Here is a 17,270-nt window from a genome sequence, read left to right on the forward strand (position 1 = left end):
GTAAAGCCTCAAGTCAGCCTTAGAAAGCTGCCATTTGGGTGTGCAAGTAGGTGGGGTAGGAGTCATCAAACAGGTAGCACATGGGAGATGGTCACTCAAGTTTGTGTCAGAGAGAACGGACCATTTGAGACGACGGACAAGCTGGGAAGGGCAAAAGGATAGGTCCAAATAGGAATAAGTGTGAGGAGTCTGAAAGGAATGTGGGTGCTTCTTTGTTAAGGCAGATGAGGTTAAGGAGATTGAGAAGGTCAGGCAAGTGGGCACCTCTCTGACAGGATCTTGGTAAGCCCCAAAGGGAATGGTGTGCATTATAGTCACCAAGTAGCAGAAAGGAGTAAGGGAGTTGCCCTATAAGCTGGAGGAAGTCTCAGTCGGCCCTGGTGACACTGAATGACAGAGAGATGTACAACGGGAAAAGGATAAGTGAGGAAGAAAAATGCAGATTGCAACAGCTTGGAGTCGGGTAGCCAGGGAGATGCGTTAACTATAGAGGTCATCCCAGATGAGTGGCGTGATTTCCCCTTGAGACAGAATGCCATCCTCAGAGGAGGGGAGGGTGTCAAAGTGGACCAGGAACAAATCCGAGAGCTCAAAGCAGTCGTGAGGATGCAAATTTGTTTCCTGGAGGCAGAGTACAAGCAGACGCAGCGATTCTAAGAGCAGCTGTAAGTGCTCTTTGTTGGGTCAAAAGTCGCGAACGTTCCACTGAAGGAGAGACATGGCGAGGAAGAAATGAAGGGGTGTCACCTCGGCGGCTGCCGAGTGCCAGCCTTTGAAGACTCACTGTTACAGAGCACAGAGGCAGGAGGGTCCTGCTCCATGAGGTCTACAGGAGCATTGGCATTCTCCTTCTATTGGTCTGTGGAGTCCAGGACAGAAAAAATGGTTGATGGTGTGCACCAGTAACACGTAACACAGAGGTCAGCCAGGTGAGGGCATCATGTGATGACACTGTTGATGATGATTCAGAGTTGGTGAAGGACAAGACTGTTTCCCTTTGTTTGATTTCTTGAAGCCTTTCTGGTTCGCAGGAGTATTCCTTTCTGGGTTGCCGGTTGCTTGTTGCATTGCTGGATGAGGAGACGAGGACCTAAATCTGAGGTTGAATGTCTGTGTGGTCATATCCTTTGTGGAGCGAGATGTAGTAAGAACCGTACTGTAGGTGCCAGACGGTAGAACGCAGGGTTTTGGACTAGCCAATAACTTTAGAGCGACCGGGTAAGGCACTTTTTCCTTCACCCAGATCTCCTGGACAGCCCACTCATAAAGGTACATGTGACAATCTCAGGTGATGGCATGATCGCCATTGCAGTTGATACAGTGGGTAGAAAGAGGCACACAATTGCCTTCATGAGCATCCCGGCCACAGGTTACACATTTGGCCAGGTGTCGACACAACTCTCATTTATGGTCGTACTTCTGTTGTGGATTGACAAGACAGCCAACCCACTACGAGAGGAAGCCGAAAGGCACGCGTTTTAGATCACGCAGGCTGGCGTGAGGTCTGGAACAGGTAAAGGAAATGAGACTAGCAAAAAAGGACGTAACTGTGGAATAATTAACTTTAATCCATAAATGGTGAAAATCGCTCTTGACGGTACATGTTTTACAGCATCAATAGTAACTGGTAATGGCGCCTTCCTAGGTCGTAGCAAATGACATAGCTGAAGGCTATGCTAACTATTGTCTCTGCAAATGAGAGCGTATGTAGGCAGTGAACCATCGCTAGCAAAGTCGGCTGTACAACTCGGGCGAGTGCTAGGAAATCTCTCTAGACTTGCCATGTGGCGGCGCTCGGTCTGCAATCACTGATAGTGGCGACACGCGAGTCCGACGTATACTAACGGACCGCGGCCGATTTAAAGGCTACCACCTAGCAAGTGTGGTGTCTGGCGGTGACACCACATCTTCACAGCCTGCTTTCATCTTTGATGGAAGACCCTCATGTCGTTCTCGCCACGTCTGGTGACACCGACTCCATCAGTTGTTCAGTCCGTATTGTGATGGGCTCGAATGTGGCTTGCAAAACTGAACTTTGCTTTGAAGATTTGGTCACATGAAGTGCAATACAGTTGCCCAGTGGAGTTATACATACAGATGTAATTAGGCTTGGGCCTAGATTTGCGGAGCTTTCATTTATCGTCCAGGTTCTTTAGGCAGATATGCTCGAATTGTTCCACACTCTTATGTACAGTTGAGCACCGCCCTTATCGGTGCAATGCAAGCTCCTCCCAATGTTTGCTCAGAATGCCACGGGCTGTGAGGTGGTGTTTGACGGTGTCTTTATATCGCAGGTGTTTACCACCTTGCCACCGCTTTCCACACAAGAGCTCCGAGTAGAACACCACTTTGGGAAGTCTACAGTCGTCCATGCGTATGATATGGCCACTCCATCATTAAGAGAGCTTCAATGCCAGGCAGTTTCACACGATGCAAAATCTGCGAGTTTGGAACACAATCTTCCCATTTCATGCTGAGAATTAATCTCAGACAGCGAAGATAAAAGGTGTCTAGCCTCCTAATGTCAGCTTTATAACAGCACCAGGTTTCCGTGGTGTAGAGTAAAGTTGGTAATATTATTGCTTTTTAGACTGCAATTTTAGTTTGTAGTCTGAGATCATCTGATTTCCATACTCGGTGATTCAGTTTGCCGAAAACTGAGGCTGCATTTGCTGTAAGAGCTGCAATTTCTGTTGTCAGGCTGTTGTCGCTTCTAATTTGGCTGCCTAGATATTTAAAGTGTGACACGTTTTCCAAATGTTTGTTGTCCAACTTAATACTGCAGTCGTCTGTATTGGAACCCCTAAGTGGTTGTTGAAGGACTTGTGTCTTGGTGATGCTTCTGACTAAACCAAATCTTCTGCACGAGTCATTTAGCAGGTTCATCTATGTTTGAAGAGATTCAGGAGAATTAGCCGTCATGCATACATCTGCATAAAGAATTTCTAAGATAGATATTTTATTTATGTGACTTCATCATCATCATCATCATCATCATCATCATTATCCAACACCATTCCACCTATTCGATGGGTCAACAAACAATGCTTGTTCACCAAACGCACCACTCAAACTGCTTTCTTTCTTCCATGCTGTCCTGGGTACACCTTGTTCAATTCAGATTTCATGACATCCACTGTACACAAGTCCGAGTTAGTTAGTTACATGTTCAATAGAGCATTTGAATGATCTTTTATCACAGTAATATAGAACAAGTCAGTTTAAAAGACAAGTACAGGTTATTAGCATTAACATTAATGAACATGTAATTTTTCAGTCCTAATCATACAACTACATTTAAAAATTAGTTGTTTTTTGGGGGGCTATCGGCTTTTAAATAAAAGTTCATCCAAGGAATAGGAGGAGTTGTCCAGAAAAAAAGGTTTTAGGTTGGATTTAAAACTTGCATTGCTACCTGTCAGACTTTTTGGGGTATTGCAAAAATAAACAAAAATTTTTGTTGATCCACATTGAACGCCTTACTGGGCCACTGACAGCTTTAATAATGGGTAATAAAGGTAGTTTTTTCCTCTCGTTACTGTCTACTTTTATTTCCTTTCTGTATTTCAAATCACACATTGTAGTCTTGGTACCCTGTCAGCATCCATGCATTGTGTTATGTCCAGGGCATCTCAGCCACTGCAAGATTATTTTTTCTTGGAATCTTACAACGTGAGGTGGTTTTCATATTTCATCATTTCATTTCAGATTCTATCGCTCCCTGTCTTTCCAATCATACCACAACCAATTCTCATCTCAGCTGCCTGAACTCTACTGATACCTTTACTTCTCATAACCCATGTTTCACAACTACACATCAAAAAAGGGATATATACTAGGGTTGGGAATTTAATACTGGCAACTATTTATTTACAGCTCATACAAAATAGATACGTGTTTCAAAGTTTTACTGACATTCAAAGTAGTCACCAGATTGTCTATAACCCGTTGCCAGGGATGTTGAAGTTGTAGGATACTCTTAGCAGTGACAGTTGTGTTGACAGTTCAAGCAGCGCGGTCTACTGCCCGACGAATTTGTAGCAGTTCTCAAGCGAGTGCCGTGAAGTGTTTCCTTCAGTTTAGAAATCGAATTGAACTTACGAGGGCTGAAGTCAAGGGAGTGCAGTAGGTGGTATAGCACTTAGCAGCCCCATCAGTCAAACAAATCAGTAACAGCTTGCACTGTATGTTCTTGAGCACTGTCCTGCAAAATAATGGTCAGGTCTTGCAGAAAGTTTCATCACTTCTGTCTCTAAGCTGTTCATTTTTGGAACACAACCTATGACCAGCCTAGAGACACTTTCTGCAGGACCTGGTCAGACAAGCAATAAAGGGGACTGAGGAGAAATTTGGAAATGGAATTAAAAGTTCACTGAAAAGAAATAAAAACTCTGAGGTAAGCTGACAACACTGTAATTCTGTCAGACACACCAAAAAACTTTGAAGAGCATCTCAATGATCTGGAGATAATAAGATGAACAACAAAAGTAAAATAAAGCTAATGGAATGTAGCCAAATTAAATCAGGCAATGCTGAGGGAATTAGATTAGAAAATGAGATGCTACAAGCAGTGGGTGAGTTTAACTACTTGGGTACAAAAATAAAATTTAGACTGGTTGTAGCAAGAAAATCATTTCTAGGTTTTGGAGGGGGATTGTTGAAATTAAGTGTAAAGTTAAGCATTAGGAAGTCTTTCTGAGGGTATTTTCCTGCAGCATATCCTTGTACAGAAGTGGAACATGGACGACAAGCAGTTATAGCTAGAAGAGAATAAAAGTTTCTGAGGCCGTGGTGCTACAGATGAGTGTTGTTGGTTAGATAAGTAGATCAAGCGACTAATGAGAAGGACCAGTATTCCTGCTCTGAATCCTAAAATCTACTACCTTGATGCTATACCATAAAGAAAAACAGTAAAATTTATTCTAATAAAAACCATAAGAGATTATTAAAGTTAGCTGAACTGCTTGATAACTAATTCAAAGATCGAGGAGGGAATAGTTTATTGTGTAATATTGAAGTAAAATTTGAAGTTCATTGAAAACAGTCACTAACATTTAAATTTTGTTTAGAATTTCATTGTGCAAGAGTATTTTCATCCATATACACTTTCGCTGCTAGAGCATGTTCACAAAGAAATTAAAGACTGCAGGTTAACTTCCATGATATCTTTAGATGATTTATCAGAACTGTCTAGATTATTTTTGTAAACCTTGGTGTGAGGAAATGATTTTCTTACTTAGTACCCAATATAAAAGAACAAAATTAATACTGTAGTGAAGAGCTGATTCCACGAAATAGCTCTCTAATGAAACTGTTAGTTAAGACATTTAATTCACTTACTGTTACTGAAAGTCTGAGATTACAGATTTTAACTACTTTGCTCACCAAAATTTGTGTTTGATTTGGAATGGTGACAATTCTATTATCTTACAACAACTAGTATCAACTGCTTTATATGACCTGCCACAAGGTTTTAAAATCTACACATTCCAGCTTATTGATCAGTAAATAACCTTTAGTCAATTTGTCTAAGCAAAACAAACACTATCAAAGACAAAATTTAACAAAATAACACTTAACAGGAAGTCCTACCAATTTTGTAGAGAGAGCATCCCAGAAGGTAACAACATGGTCAAAGTTTAGGGACAGATGTCAGAAATACACCTTGGCGTGCCTTAGTAAATGGTTGACAACAAGAATCAGAAAGACTAGAAAGAAAAAAAAAAAATCACTGGAGTTTTTCCCAGCAGCCTGTGGTCTCTATTCTCAAGGGAGTAAGATTTATATTCAGTTTCATGACTAACTCAGATAGGAAAGTTTATCCCAGTACAAACTCAGGACAGAGAAACATCACTCAACCCACAATAAACCATGTAACTCTCTGTTTTAAAGTTTCCACTTCTTTTCACAAGAAATATGCAGCAGCAAATAGTCTCTTAAAATACCTTTGTGTCATCTTCTACGACACGAAGCCCGTCACCGGAAACATACAAGATGGCTCGCACTGGTCTCCGTCTAGAATTCTGAAAAGAAATATTAATTTTATTTCCTTTGCTACATTAAAATAAAGGGCAAAACAGGAGTATCAGTGACATAATAAAAATATTTTTACATTAAAAGAAAGAGGAAGAACACCACTTAACAAGCACTATACTAATCTCTATAAACAGGCAATCCAACTAATAAAAATGTAGTGCTCCACAACACACAAAAAAAGCCCAACAACAACAACCCACCATCTAAACAGGCCTTGAATGCCCAACAGTACCAGCTGGTCACCATGTCATCCTCGGTCCTTAGGCACTAATGGATGTGGATACAGAGGGGCATGTGGCCAACACACCACTCACTTGGCCATTGTCAATTTTCATGGCCGATGTGCTACTTCTCAATCAAGTAGGTATCGAAGAGACAATAATGTTATTCTTCATCATTTCATCCTTCATTCTTCCACTGTGATTTCTTTCCACTTCAGAGTTAGTTATCTGTATGTTTTGTCAATCAAAATTGCTCATTGCTTAGTTTCAAAATGTAATAGACTTTTTTCAGTGAATTGTTCTGTAGCAGATATGATTTCAGTTCCTGTTTGAATGTTAATCATATTATTTATTAGATTCTTCACATTGCTCAGTATATGATTAAAGATATTTGTGTCTCAATGCCTCACTTCCTTCTGTGCTACTCTAAGGCTGAGTGATGTGCAATGTAACTCGTTTCGCATTCTAGTATTATATAATGCTACACCACACTACAAAATTCTGCACTTTTGTTGGAATGATCTTCAGCATTACATAGTACCACCACCAGAATAAAATATGACATAACAACGGTTAACAAAATATGCATAAAGATCTACACCAATCCCCCAAACATAACTTTAACGCACAATCATTTGATTATTTATTGGTAGCAAGTCTTCAAGTACGAGTTACTAATGATGGCAGTCGAGTTGGGCTCACTCCCTGCACCCACGTCACACTTTCTCTGACAGCCAATGTGCATTCAGTAGTGGTGGTAAGCAACAAGTTCTACTTAAGCATGTGTATGCCAGTACCACAATTGTCACTTCGAATTGCCAACGATGCAATCCCAGTCCGTGCCTCAACGCCATCTTTCGTGAATTGCTCTACAGTTATCATCATGACTAAGTAGGCAGAAATTGTAGACAGCAGTAAGTAATTGCAATAAAAATTCTTGTGTGTCAAAACAATGTTTTCATACTTAACTAAAATGAAATGTTTATTCGGTTAGTAATATATTCCATGGATTACTTGCACCCAATATATAATGGTGAAGAACAATTAATTTTTAAGCTAGTTCACATTAAAATATGGCAACAAACTTCTCAATTACTGACGAGTAAATGCAATACTCCTACTCCAGGATTTTCATCTGTCACTTTTCACTTCTTACGCCTCTCCCAATAACTGTTGATGTGAAGGGCAACAGTATACTACCTCCGACAGAACCATAACTAGTGAAGCTCCATGGTCTTAAACCAACCTTCAGGTTTCAGAATGAATTTTCAGTGATGAAATATGCTGATTTGAAACTTCCTGGCAGATTGAAAGCATAAACTGAACTGGGACTCAAACCTGTGACCTTTGCTTACTGAGGGTAAGTGCTCTGCTAACTAAGCTATCAAAGCATGCCTCACAACCCACCTTCCAGCTCTATTGCCATGTCTATCTCATCTCCTGCCTTCCAAACTTCATCCAGGTTCTCCTGCCTACCTTGTGTGACTAGCACTCCTGGAATAAAGGATATTATGGAGACGTTGCTTATCCACAGCCTTGGGGTTCAGGTACAGGATGAAAGGTCATATGTTCGAGTCCTGTCCGGCACGCAGTTTCAAACTTTCTGGTTGATGACCACTTCACAAAAATAACAGAAGCATGAACGGAATCCTTACATAACCCACAAATATCTAAACAAAAACTTCCAGTTTACATGTGCTGTCTGTCAGATAATGTAAAAAAATTGGTGGCAGCATTATCATTCCCTTTCCTGAAGTCTAGACCCGCCCAGCCCCCAAAAAAAGTGGGTTCATACAACTTCTGTTCTGTGTAACAAAACCACAAGCAGTATCTCCAATTTGATGGCTGTAATCACAACACAACAAAAAGTTTCTCCCACACAGCACTGCAGCACTGCCACTCCATATACCATATCTCCAATGGGACACTGGAGTGAAAGCACCAACTGTTTCCAAAACAGATTTTCTGTGCCACCAACAAAAAGTCAGCACTGTGGAACTATCAATGAACAATATTATTCTTCTGACCCAGAACATAAAAAACTCAGTAAAATCTACCAAGCAGGTAGTAACTACAAGAAAATTTACACACTCAGCTATGGAACAATGTATGATGACCTTCGGCTGCTGGCTGAACAAGTTTTGATGATGATGATTTACGGTGGAGGGCGCTAAACAGCTAGGTCGTCAGCGCCCTACACTAATGTTATACCAAAGAAAGATTTTTACAATCTATGGAAGGAGATCAATAAACTGGAAAACTACATTTGATTCCACCACAGGAAACATAAAGCAACCCCAAAAAGGTGAGGTTCAGAAAAGCCCATAATAAAACCCCAGCGAGACACATCGGGATAACTCAATAAAATCATGGAGAAATACGTGTAAGGATGCTGTTAAAAAAGGGACAAATAACAATGGCTGGATGACGACTTAGAAATAATACACGACCCAGTCACTCTGTGACACATTAAGATCTCGCATCAAGTATTTTGGGATGAATTCCGGACACCAGACAAAATTTTAAGATACGAACAACACTTGCCTAGTTATCAGTTAAAATGGAGGGAATATCCTGTGGGAGACCCAGTCCAACCCTCAGATCATCATATAAAACAGACTCAGTTAAAAGATATCATACTGACAGCCGAGTCCCGCATCTCTGAAATACTGGGGCCACCTCCTGAGGTAAGAAAAAGCCATATGTCAGGGGACAATGTCCCACTCTAACCCAAGTAAGTGCCACTTCTTCACACTGTCGAGAGCGGAAGGAGGTGATCCATGGTCACACTGAAGTCTTAATGGAACGTAGTTTATTGTTCATCACTTCCAGCCACTGGGACTCCCACCAATATATGGCCTTCCTAGTCACAAAAGAAGTGGCAGCACACAGAGGGACTGAACAGCGGGCAGGAGGAGGAAGGGAGCAAGCCTCCTTAGCAGCAGCATCAGCAAGTTCGTTTCCCTGGATGCCTATGTGCCCTGGAACCCAGCAAAAAATTACTTCCTTGTTTTGTCTTCACAGGAGAAGGAGAGCGTCCTGCACTTGCACTATCCGATCTGCTGGGTACATCTGTCCAACAGCGAGAAGGGCACTTTGAGAATCGGAGCAGGTGATAAATTTTTTAGTCATGGTGCCATCTCATCTGCTCCATTGCCCTCAGAAGAGCAAACAACTCCATGTAATAAACTGAAATCGCTCTAGGAGCCCTATCCTGAGGACAATGTTGGGGAACACGACAGAACAACCGAAAACACTCCCTGCTTAGAACCATCCATGTAGACGGTAATAAAATCTGAGTGGCTACGTAAAATTTCATTAAATTTAATTTTAAAAACATGGTCGGGGGTACAATGCTTCTTGTAAGCAGTCAGTTCTAAAAGCAATCTAGGCCTTGGTAGTAGCCTGGGGGATGCCCTACTCCACCCCTGGCTTTGGACCTCAATGCCCCCCACCTGTAATAATTCAAGGTTCTCCCTTGTACGGATCCCAAATGGCAGTGTTGCTTGTGATTAATGATTGAACAGCCGTTCCAGTGGCGGCTGAACAACTTAACTGGATGCTGGCGATGTAGGAACAGACAATGCCCTATATGCTTGGCATACCACGAGAAGAAGATGTCGAATAAACAGTGGAGGCTCACCAGCCTCTGCACGCAAATTAACAGGGCTCATGCAATAGGCCCCTGTTGACAGCCTAATACCCTCATGGTGAACTGCAACCACCATTTTAAGGTATACAGGCCTTGCTGACCCATAAATCTGGCTTCCATATTAAAGCCAGGGTCACACAAAGGCCTTACAAAGTTGGAGAAGACACGCTCTGTCGGCTCCCCACGACCTATGACTGACACATTTTAAGATGTTTAAGACCTTGAGACATCTCAGTTTCAATTCTTTAAGGTGTGGCAACCATGTTAACTTCTCATCAAAGATAAGACCCAGATACTTCACTTTTTCCTTGAAAGTGAGAACGGTGTCCCCCAGTTTTAAAATGGGCAAATTAAACAGACAGCGGGAACAATTAAAATCAAGACAAACTGTTTTCTCTAATGAGAATCTAAAACCTGTGGCACAAGACCATTCCTCTAACCGCCTCAATGTCAGTTACAATTGCCGAGTAGCCGTGGCGAGGCTGGAGGATGCACAAAAGATGGAGAAGTCATCCAATAACAAGGAACATAGTACTGGACGTCACACTGTGGTTGTAATACTATTGATTGCGATGGCGAAAGCCATGACACTTAAAATGCTCCCTTGAGGGACACCATTCTCCTGCTTAAAATGGTCAGACAGGAAATTCCCACCCTTGTATCTAAAATATTTGTCCGTGAGAAAGGATGATATGAAGATTGGTAGACATCCATGGAACCCCACTGATGGAGCTCCGACAAAATATTACACCTCCAGGTAGTGTCTTAGACCTTTTCCAATTGGACTGTGTGTGGGAGGAGACCAGACAGCGAGGTCATCGGTCTCATCGGATTAGGGAAGGACAGGGAAGGAAGCTGGCTGTGCCCTTTCAAAGGAACCATTCCGGCATTTGCCTGGTGCGATTTAGGGAAATCACGGAAAACCTAAATCACGATGGCCGGACGCGGGTTTGAACCGTCGTCCTCCCACCTTTTCCAAATCGAAGAAAAAACCGATAAGGTGTTGCTTACGAAGGAAAGCTTGTTGAATTGCAGCTTCGAGCAGGGTCAGTATTATTGAGAGTGGAGCGATACCTCCTGAACCTGCTCTGGGAGTGACTAAGGAGGGACATGGTATCCAGAAACCACTCTAGGTGCCGATTGACCATATGTTCCAGTGTCTTTCCTACGCAGCTTGTCAGGCTAAAACTACGATAACTACCAGGGTCTGTCCAATCCTTTCCTGGTTTTAAAATTGGGATTAAAATAGGTTCCTTCCATGAGCTGGGAAAGTCGGCAGTTATCCAAATTTTATTGAAGAGCTGAAGGAGGACTTTCTTTGACCGTTGATCCAACTGTTTAGCAACATGCTGTAGGTTATCAGTTAGTTTCCAGGGGCCGAATCACAAGCAATTGACAATGCAGAATCCAGCTCCCACAGAGAGAAAGGCTGGTTGTATTCTTTCATGTTGGTGGAACGGAAATCAAGATCAGCCTTCTCTTGTGCCTCCCAATAATGACAGAAGGTGGGATCGTGGCTGGAATCAGCCTTAAGGGATTTATATGATTCAGCCATTGTCTGAGCTATATCCCTTGCTGATGTTACAAGAGACCCCTGTATTTGTACAGCTGCTATTGGCGGTTGAGAGTTGTGCCTTGAAATCCTCCTAATGGCTTCCCATACTTTACATGCGGGTGTGGACCTATTGATGGAGATCAGGAACTCTGCTTACTCTCCCAAATTCTTCTCCTTGCCTTAGCACACGCCATTCGAAAGTTTGCAAGATTCTCATCTGTAGGACATCGATTGAATCTGCGCATTGCTGCCCTCCTGTGCCTGGTTGCAAAACAACACTCATCGTTCCAAGGGACAGGTCGCTTCCCAGGCGTTTCCACAGAGTTTGGAAAGGATGCATCAGCGGCATGGTGAATCACAGTTGTAATGTGATCCACCCAGTCCTGGATGCTGTCACACTGCTTGAAAGCAGCTAACTGCCTGTAAAGCATCCAGTTCCCCATTTTGAACAACCATCTCCGTGGCATTCTTTCAGGATCTGCTCAATCAGGCAGATGGATCCAGATAGGTCAATGGTCGTTATCATGAAGGTCATTGTCCACTGCCCACTGGGCAGTGTTCCCAAGAGCAGGTGAGCAGAAGGAGAGAGGTCTATGGTGGTAGACAAACCTGTAGCTGTGCTAAAATGTGTAGCTTGACCCATGTTCAAAAGTACGAGATCTGTTGTGTGCAGTAGATCCTCAAGTGCCCGACCCTTTGGGCAAGTCATGTGAGAACCCCATAGTGCACTGTGTGCATTAAAGTACTCCAAAAGGTGGAACGGGTGGGGGGTGGGGGGGGGGGGGAGTTCATCTAGAAGATAAGTGAGGACCCCACAGTCAAGAGGCTCATGAGATAGTAGGTACAAAGAGCACACAGTGAAGTCAACATAGGCCACTATCCAAACAGCAACAGCTTGTAGTGTTGTTGTTAAGGGAATACGTGAGGTGCGAAAAATGTCCTTTATGAACACAGCAACCCCAACTTTTGCCCTATCACCAGTAAGGTCGTATTTTCTGTAAAAGCGATAGCCTCCTAGTACAAGTCTCTTGAAGGCAAAGGCAAAAGGGTCTGTCCTGTACAAGGAGTCTCAATTCCTCCAGATGAGTCCTGTATCCATTGATATTTCATTGGAGTATGGGAGCCATTTCTTCAATGTGTCTGGATTTACCCTTGTCTTTGTGGTGAGGTGATGAGTCGCTTGTAGAGCGACGTGGAGTGATGGGGCTGACTGGGTCAGGTGATGAGGCATCAAAATCCATGATGTCCTCATCATCAGTCAGGTGTGCCATAATGACATCTGATGGTGCCCGAGTCAGCTTTCGACCTGAATGTTGAGTTCCTTTCCCCGCTCCCTTTCCCAGCAAGGGCGAGGGGGAAGTAGGGTGGTGAGAGCAACCTTTCTTTGAAGAAAGTTGGCGTTGAGAGGCACTGTGTTTTTGGGTTGCTGGTTGGTTGGAGAAGGGACCAAACTACTCTGTCATCAGTCCCTCCGGCCTTAGATTAACTAAAACCAATAAAATCCCACATTAAAAAGGGAACTACAAACTCCATGATAAACTATTGACAGGGAAAGAAGGAAAAAGACATGTGAGGGAAAGAAAGTGACTAATGATAGGGGCGTGAAGAAAGAAGCACAGGAGACAAGAGAGATGCTCTAGACATAACAGACCTCATAACGAAAGGAGTGAACCACCAAGCCTAGTTGAAGCCAATCTAGTCAGGGGGGAGCAAGATGGTCTGCCACCCCCTCCACTCACCAATATGGTGAAAGGTCCCTCCCTTAAATAAAGCGATAAAAACCCCCACCACGAATAAAATGTAAAACAAGATCCATCGCTGAGGCATTGTCAGCCAATACCAGGGGTAGCGAGTATGGAAAGCTAAAAGTCTGTCGCAGGGTGGCTGAGTTGGGGCAGTCCAATAAGATGTGAGCCACAGTCAACATTGATCCGCAACAACAGAGAGGGGAGTCCTCACGAAGGAGGAGATAACCGTGAATCAACCAAGTACGGCCAATGTGGAGCCGGCAAAGGACGACACAGGCCTTATGTGAGGCCCAGGAGGAGGACCGCCACAGAGTTGTAGTATCCTTAATCGAGTTAAGCTTGTTCGGCAAAGAAAGAGTGTGCCATTCTGCATCCCCAAGGCCCAAAACCTGACGACAATATACCGAGCGAAGGTCTATTTCTGGAATGCCAATAGCAAGAGATGGCCTGGTAGTAGCTAACTTAGCCAGTTGATCGGCAAGTTCATTGCTAGGAATCCCAACACGTCATGGGGTGCAAATGAAAACCGAGCATCCACGTTAAGCAAGGAGAGAAAGGGAGTCCTGGATAGCGATGATCGACAGGTGGCGAGGGAAGCACTGGCCGACAGTGTGCAAACCACTCAATGAGTCACTACAGATAGTGAAGGACAGTCCTGAGCAGGAGCGAATATGGTCCAATGCGCACAAGATGGCTACAAATTCTGTAGTAAAAACACTGGCCATCAGGCAAGGAATGAAATTCTGTGCGTCATGCATAGGTGTAAGCAAAACCAGTGCAGCCAGAAACCATGGAGCCATCACTATAAATCGCTTCTGAACCCTGGAATGAACTGAGGAGACAGTAGAATTGGTGGCGAAGAGCCATACGAGGGCCAGAATCCTTTCAATCGATTGAGAAATCATGACAGAGCTGTGGCCGAGAGACGCACCAAGAAGTGGTAAGTGCATGAGCAGAGAAGAGAGGCGGTAAAGGGAATTGCTGGAGTTCAGAAAAGAGCGACCAAATGTGGACAGCCATGGTAAGCCCACATCGTGGCCACCGCTGCGGCAGGGTGATCTCCGTGTCTGTATATAGGAGACCATAACTCGGGTGCTCTGGGGTGCAGCGAATGCAGAGCGCATAAGATATCAGTTGTTGTTGGTGCAAAACTCGCAGTGGCGTATTCCTTGCCTCTGCGAGAAGGCTAAGTACGGGACTAGTCCGGAAGGCACCAGTCGCAAGTTGGGAGCCCACAGTGGTGGATGGGGTCTAGGATCTGCAGCATCTAAGGCGACGCAGAACCATAGACAGGACTTCCATAGCCTAAACGAGATTGGACCAATGCTTGACACAATCGCAGGAGAACAGAGTGGTCTGCACCCCAGACAGTATTGCACAGACACCTAAGAACACTGATATGAGACCAGCACGTCCTCTTCAGCTAGCGAAGATGAGGGAGCCATGTCAACCAGGCATCAAAGACCAGACCCAAGAAGCAATGGGTGTCCACTACGTCAAAGGGCTGGCCATCGAGGAACAGTTCCGGATGGGGATGGACTGTACAGCGACAGCAGAAATGCACGACACATGTCTTGGCCGCCAAAAACTGAGAGCCATGGGAGAGACCCCATGAGTGTGCCCGGCAGATTGCCCCCTGTAGATGGCATTCTGCAGCACCCATCACGGAGGAACTGAGGTAGGTACAAAAATCGTCACCATACAAAGAGGGCAGCACTGTCAGCCCAACAGCTGTCACCAGACCATTAACGGCTATTAGAAAGAGAGGGATGCTCAGCACGGAACCCAGCAGAACCCCATTTTCTTGCCGATGGGGGAGTGCTGTAGGAGCAGCCAACTTGGACCCGAAAAGAGCAAGAAGAAAGGAAGTTACGGATAAAAATGGGCAGAGCGCCATGAAGGCCCCATTCGTGAAGGGTGGTGAGAATGTGGTGGCACCAGGTGGTGTCAAGGCTTTATGCAGATCAAAGAAGACTGCAAGGAGGTGTTGACGATGGGCAAAAGCCGACCAGATAGCAGACTCCAGTGCACCAAATTATCCACCGTAGAGTGGCAACAGCCAAAACCACTTTGAGTCGATGACAAAAGTTCATGGGATGCAAGGATCCAAAACAGCTGCCGACTCACCATGCATTCAAGGGGCTTGCTGAGGGTGTTAGTAAGGCTAATTGGACGGTAGCTATCCCACTGAAGAGGCAGCTTCCCTGGTTTCAACACCAGAACAACAATTCTTTCCTGCCACTGGGTAGGAAAGATTCCCTGACTCCGCAGATGGTTGAAGAGGGTCAGTATATGATGGTGGCCGGCCACCGATAAGTGTTGGAGCATTTGGTTATGTATCCGATCCTCCGAGCAGCGAAAAACAAAAGACAAAGGCAGTCCTTCTGAACGCTCTTTCAGGAGAAGGAATGTGGGCTGATACTGAGCCGATGTCAAAGTGAAATTTTCTGCTACAAAATCCGGATTGGTAAGGACAACACCATGCATATAAATTCCTGCAGCCCCGGTGGCAGGATGGTGGCCAAAAATTCACCTGAGTTGTTCCTAAGGCAGCTACATATTGTTCCCAGCAAATTCGTTTTTGAAATCTGATTAAATAGCAGGCCCGGGCACGGAGTCTTTTAAAGACCAGAAGAAGAGTAGTAGAAGGGTGCTGCATGAAGTGTTGAGGAGTACAGCGGTGGTCTTTTATGGCTGCAGCAATTTCCGGAGTCCACCAAGGGACCATCTTCCTGTGTGGACAACCTGAGGAAGAAGGGATTGCTGAAACAGCTGCTGAAATGATGGCAGCAGTCAAAGCCTGAGTAGATTCATCAACACTGTCATGTGGCAATATAGGGGGGATGGGAGCAGAGGAGAAGGCACACTGATCAGCCTTAGATATGGCCCACCTGGGAGGGTGACAGAGCGAGAGACACTGAAGCAATGTTAAAACAATTGGATAATGGTCGCTGTCACATAAGCCATTATGGACTCCCCACTGAATGGAAGGGAGAAGGCCAGGACTGCTGACGGAGAGGACAATGATAGAGAAAGTGCCATGTGCTACACTAAAGTGTGTGGGAGTGCCTGTGTTTAGTAAACAGAGGTCAAGCCCTGCCAGAACAGCTTCAACTGTCCTGCCCAGGGCAGTAGTCTTATGACTACCCCAAAGAGGGTTGTGGGCATTGAAGTCCCCTAATAGCAGGAAGAGAGAAGGGAGTTGTTGAAGAAGGGTGGTGAGGGCATGGGATGTAGGTGGCCTGTCAGGTGGGAGGTAGAGATTACAGATTGTAATTGGAACGGCCAGATGGACCCTGACAGGGCCAGAGCGGAATGGAGGGGAACCCATTTACTAACAATGTCCTTGTGGACCAAGGTGCAAACACCACCAGAAGCCCACAAAGGGCCAATTCGGTTCCAACAGAAAGCGTGGTGCGGGGGGAGTAAGAATTGACAAAATGGGTCTCCTGGAGTGCAATACAAGCAGCAGAGTAGAAGGAAAGAAGAGGTTGCAACTCTGGAAGGTGACGCAAATACCCATTACAATTCCATTGGAGGATTCTCAAGCCGGAGTCCAAAGGGGAAGCGAGGGGACCGGAATTGGTCACGCTGCCGAGTCACCATCCGTCACCGATAAGGATGGGGTAATACCCATATAGGTGGGGGTCAGACTCTGTAGGTTCATTGACTGGACGAGGGGAAGGCTGCACCTCAGGGGGTACCGGAGGGGCCTCGCCCTTGTTCTTACGTTTCTGCTGCTTCTCTTGGGAAGGAAGAGAAGGGCAGGCATGGAATTACACCCGGCAATCTTGGCGCCCACCGGCCGTAGATCGCGCTGCCGATGTGGAGCCGTAAATCGCCTTTCAGGGGGGTGCCGGGAAGAGGAGTCCCGAGGGGGAGCTCCAGTACCGGCAGCCGCCAAAGGAGGGGACCACTTCTCCGGCAGGGAAGGGGGAGCAGCACCCAAAGGGATGGGTATGGGTACTGACGGGGAGGGGGAGTGAGAGAGGGAGGAGGAGGCCGAATGCATGGGGCGAATGGGGTGGGGTTGGGAAGAAGAGGGGATAGGAGGGGGA

At 45.0% G+C, this 17,270-nt stretch overlaps 1 protein-coding gene across 1 annotated transcript in view; it reads right to left on the reverse strand.

Moving 5' to 3' along the window:
- Positions 1 to 17,270, reverse strand: part of LOC126194758 (protein numb) — a 252,370-nt gene that overhangs the window by 105,507 nt on the left and 129,593 nt on the right. Inside the window, exon 5 of the mRNA XM_049933040.1 lies at positions 5,946 to 6,023. Within this exon, the coding sequence (XP_049788997.1) occupies positions 5,946 to 6,023 (78 nt within the window). The remainder of the gene's footprint in view (positions 1 to 5,945; positions 6,024 to 17,270) is intronic.

The sequence above is a fragment of the Schistocerca nitens genome, chromosome 7, assembly GCF_023898315.1.
Source record: "Schistocerca nitens isolate TAMUIC-IGC-003100 chromosome 7, iqSchNite1.1, whole genome shotgun sequence".
Taxonomy (NCBI): Eukaryota; Metazoa; Arthropoda; class Insecta; order Orthoptera; family Acrididae; genus Schistocerca; species Schistocerca nitens.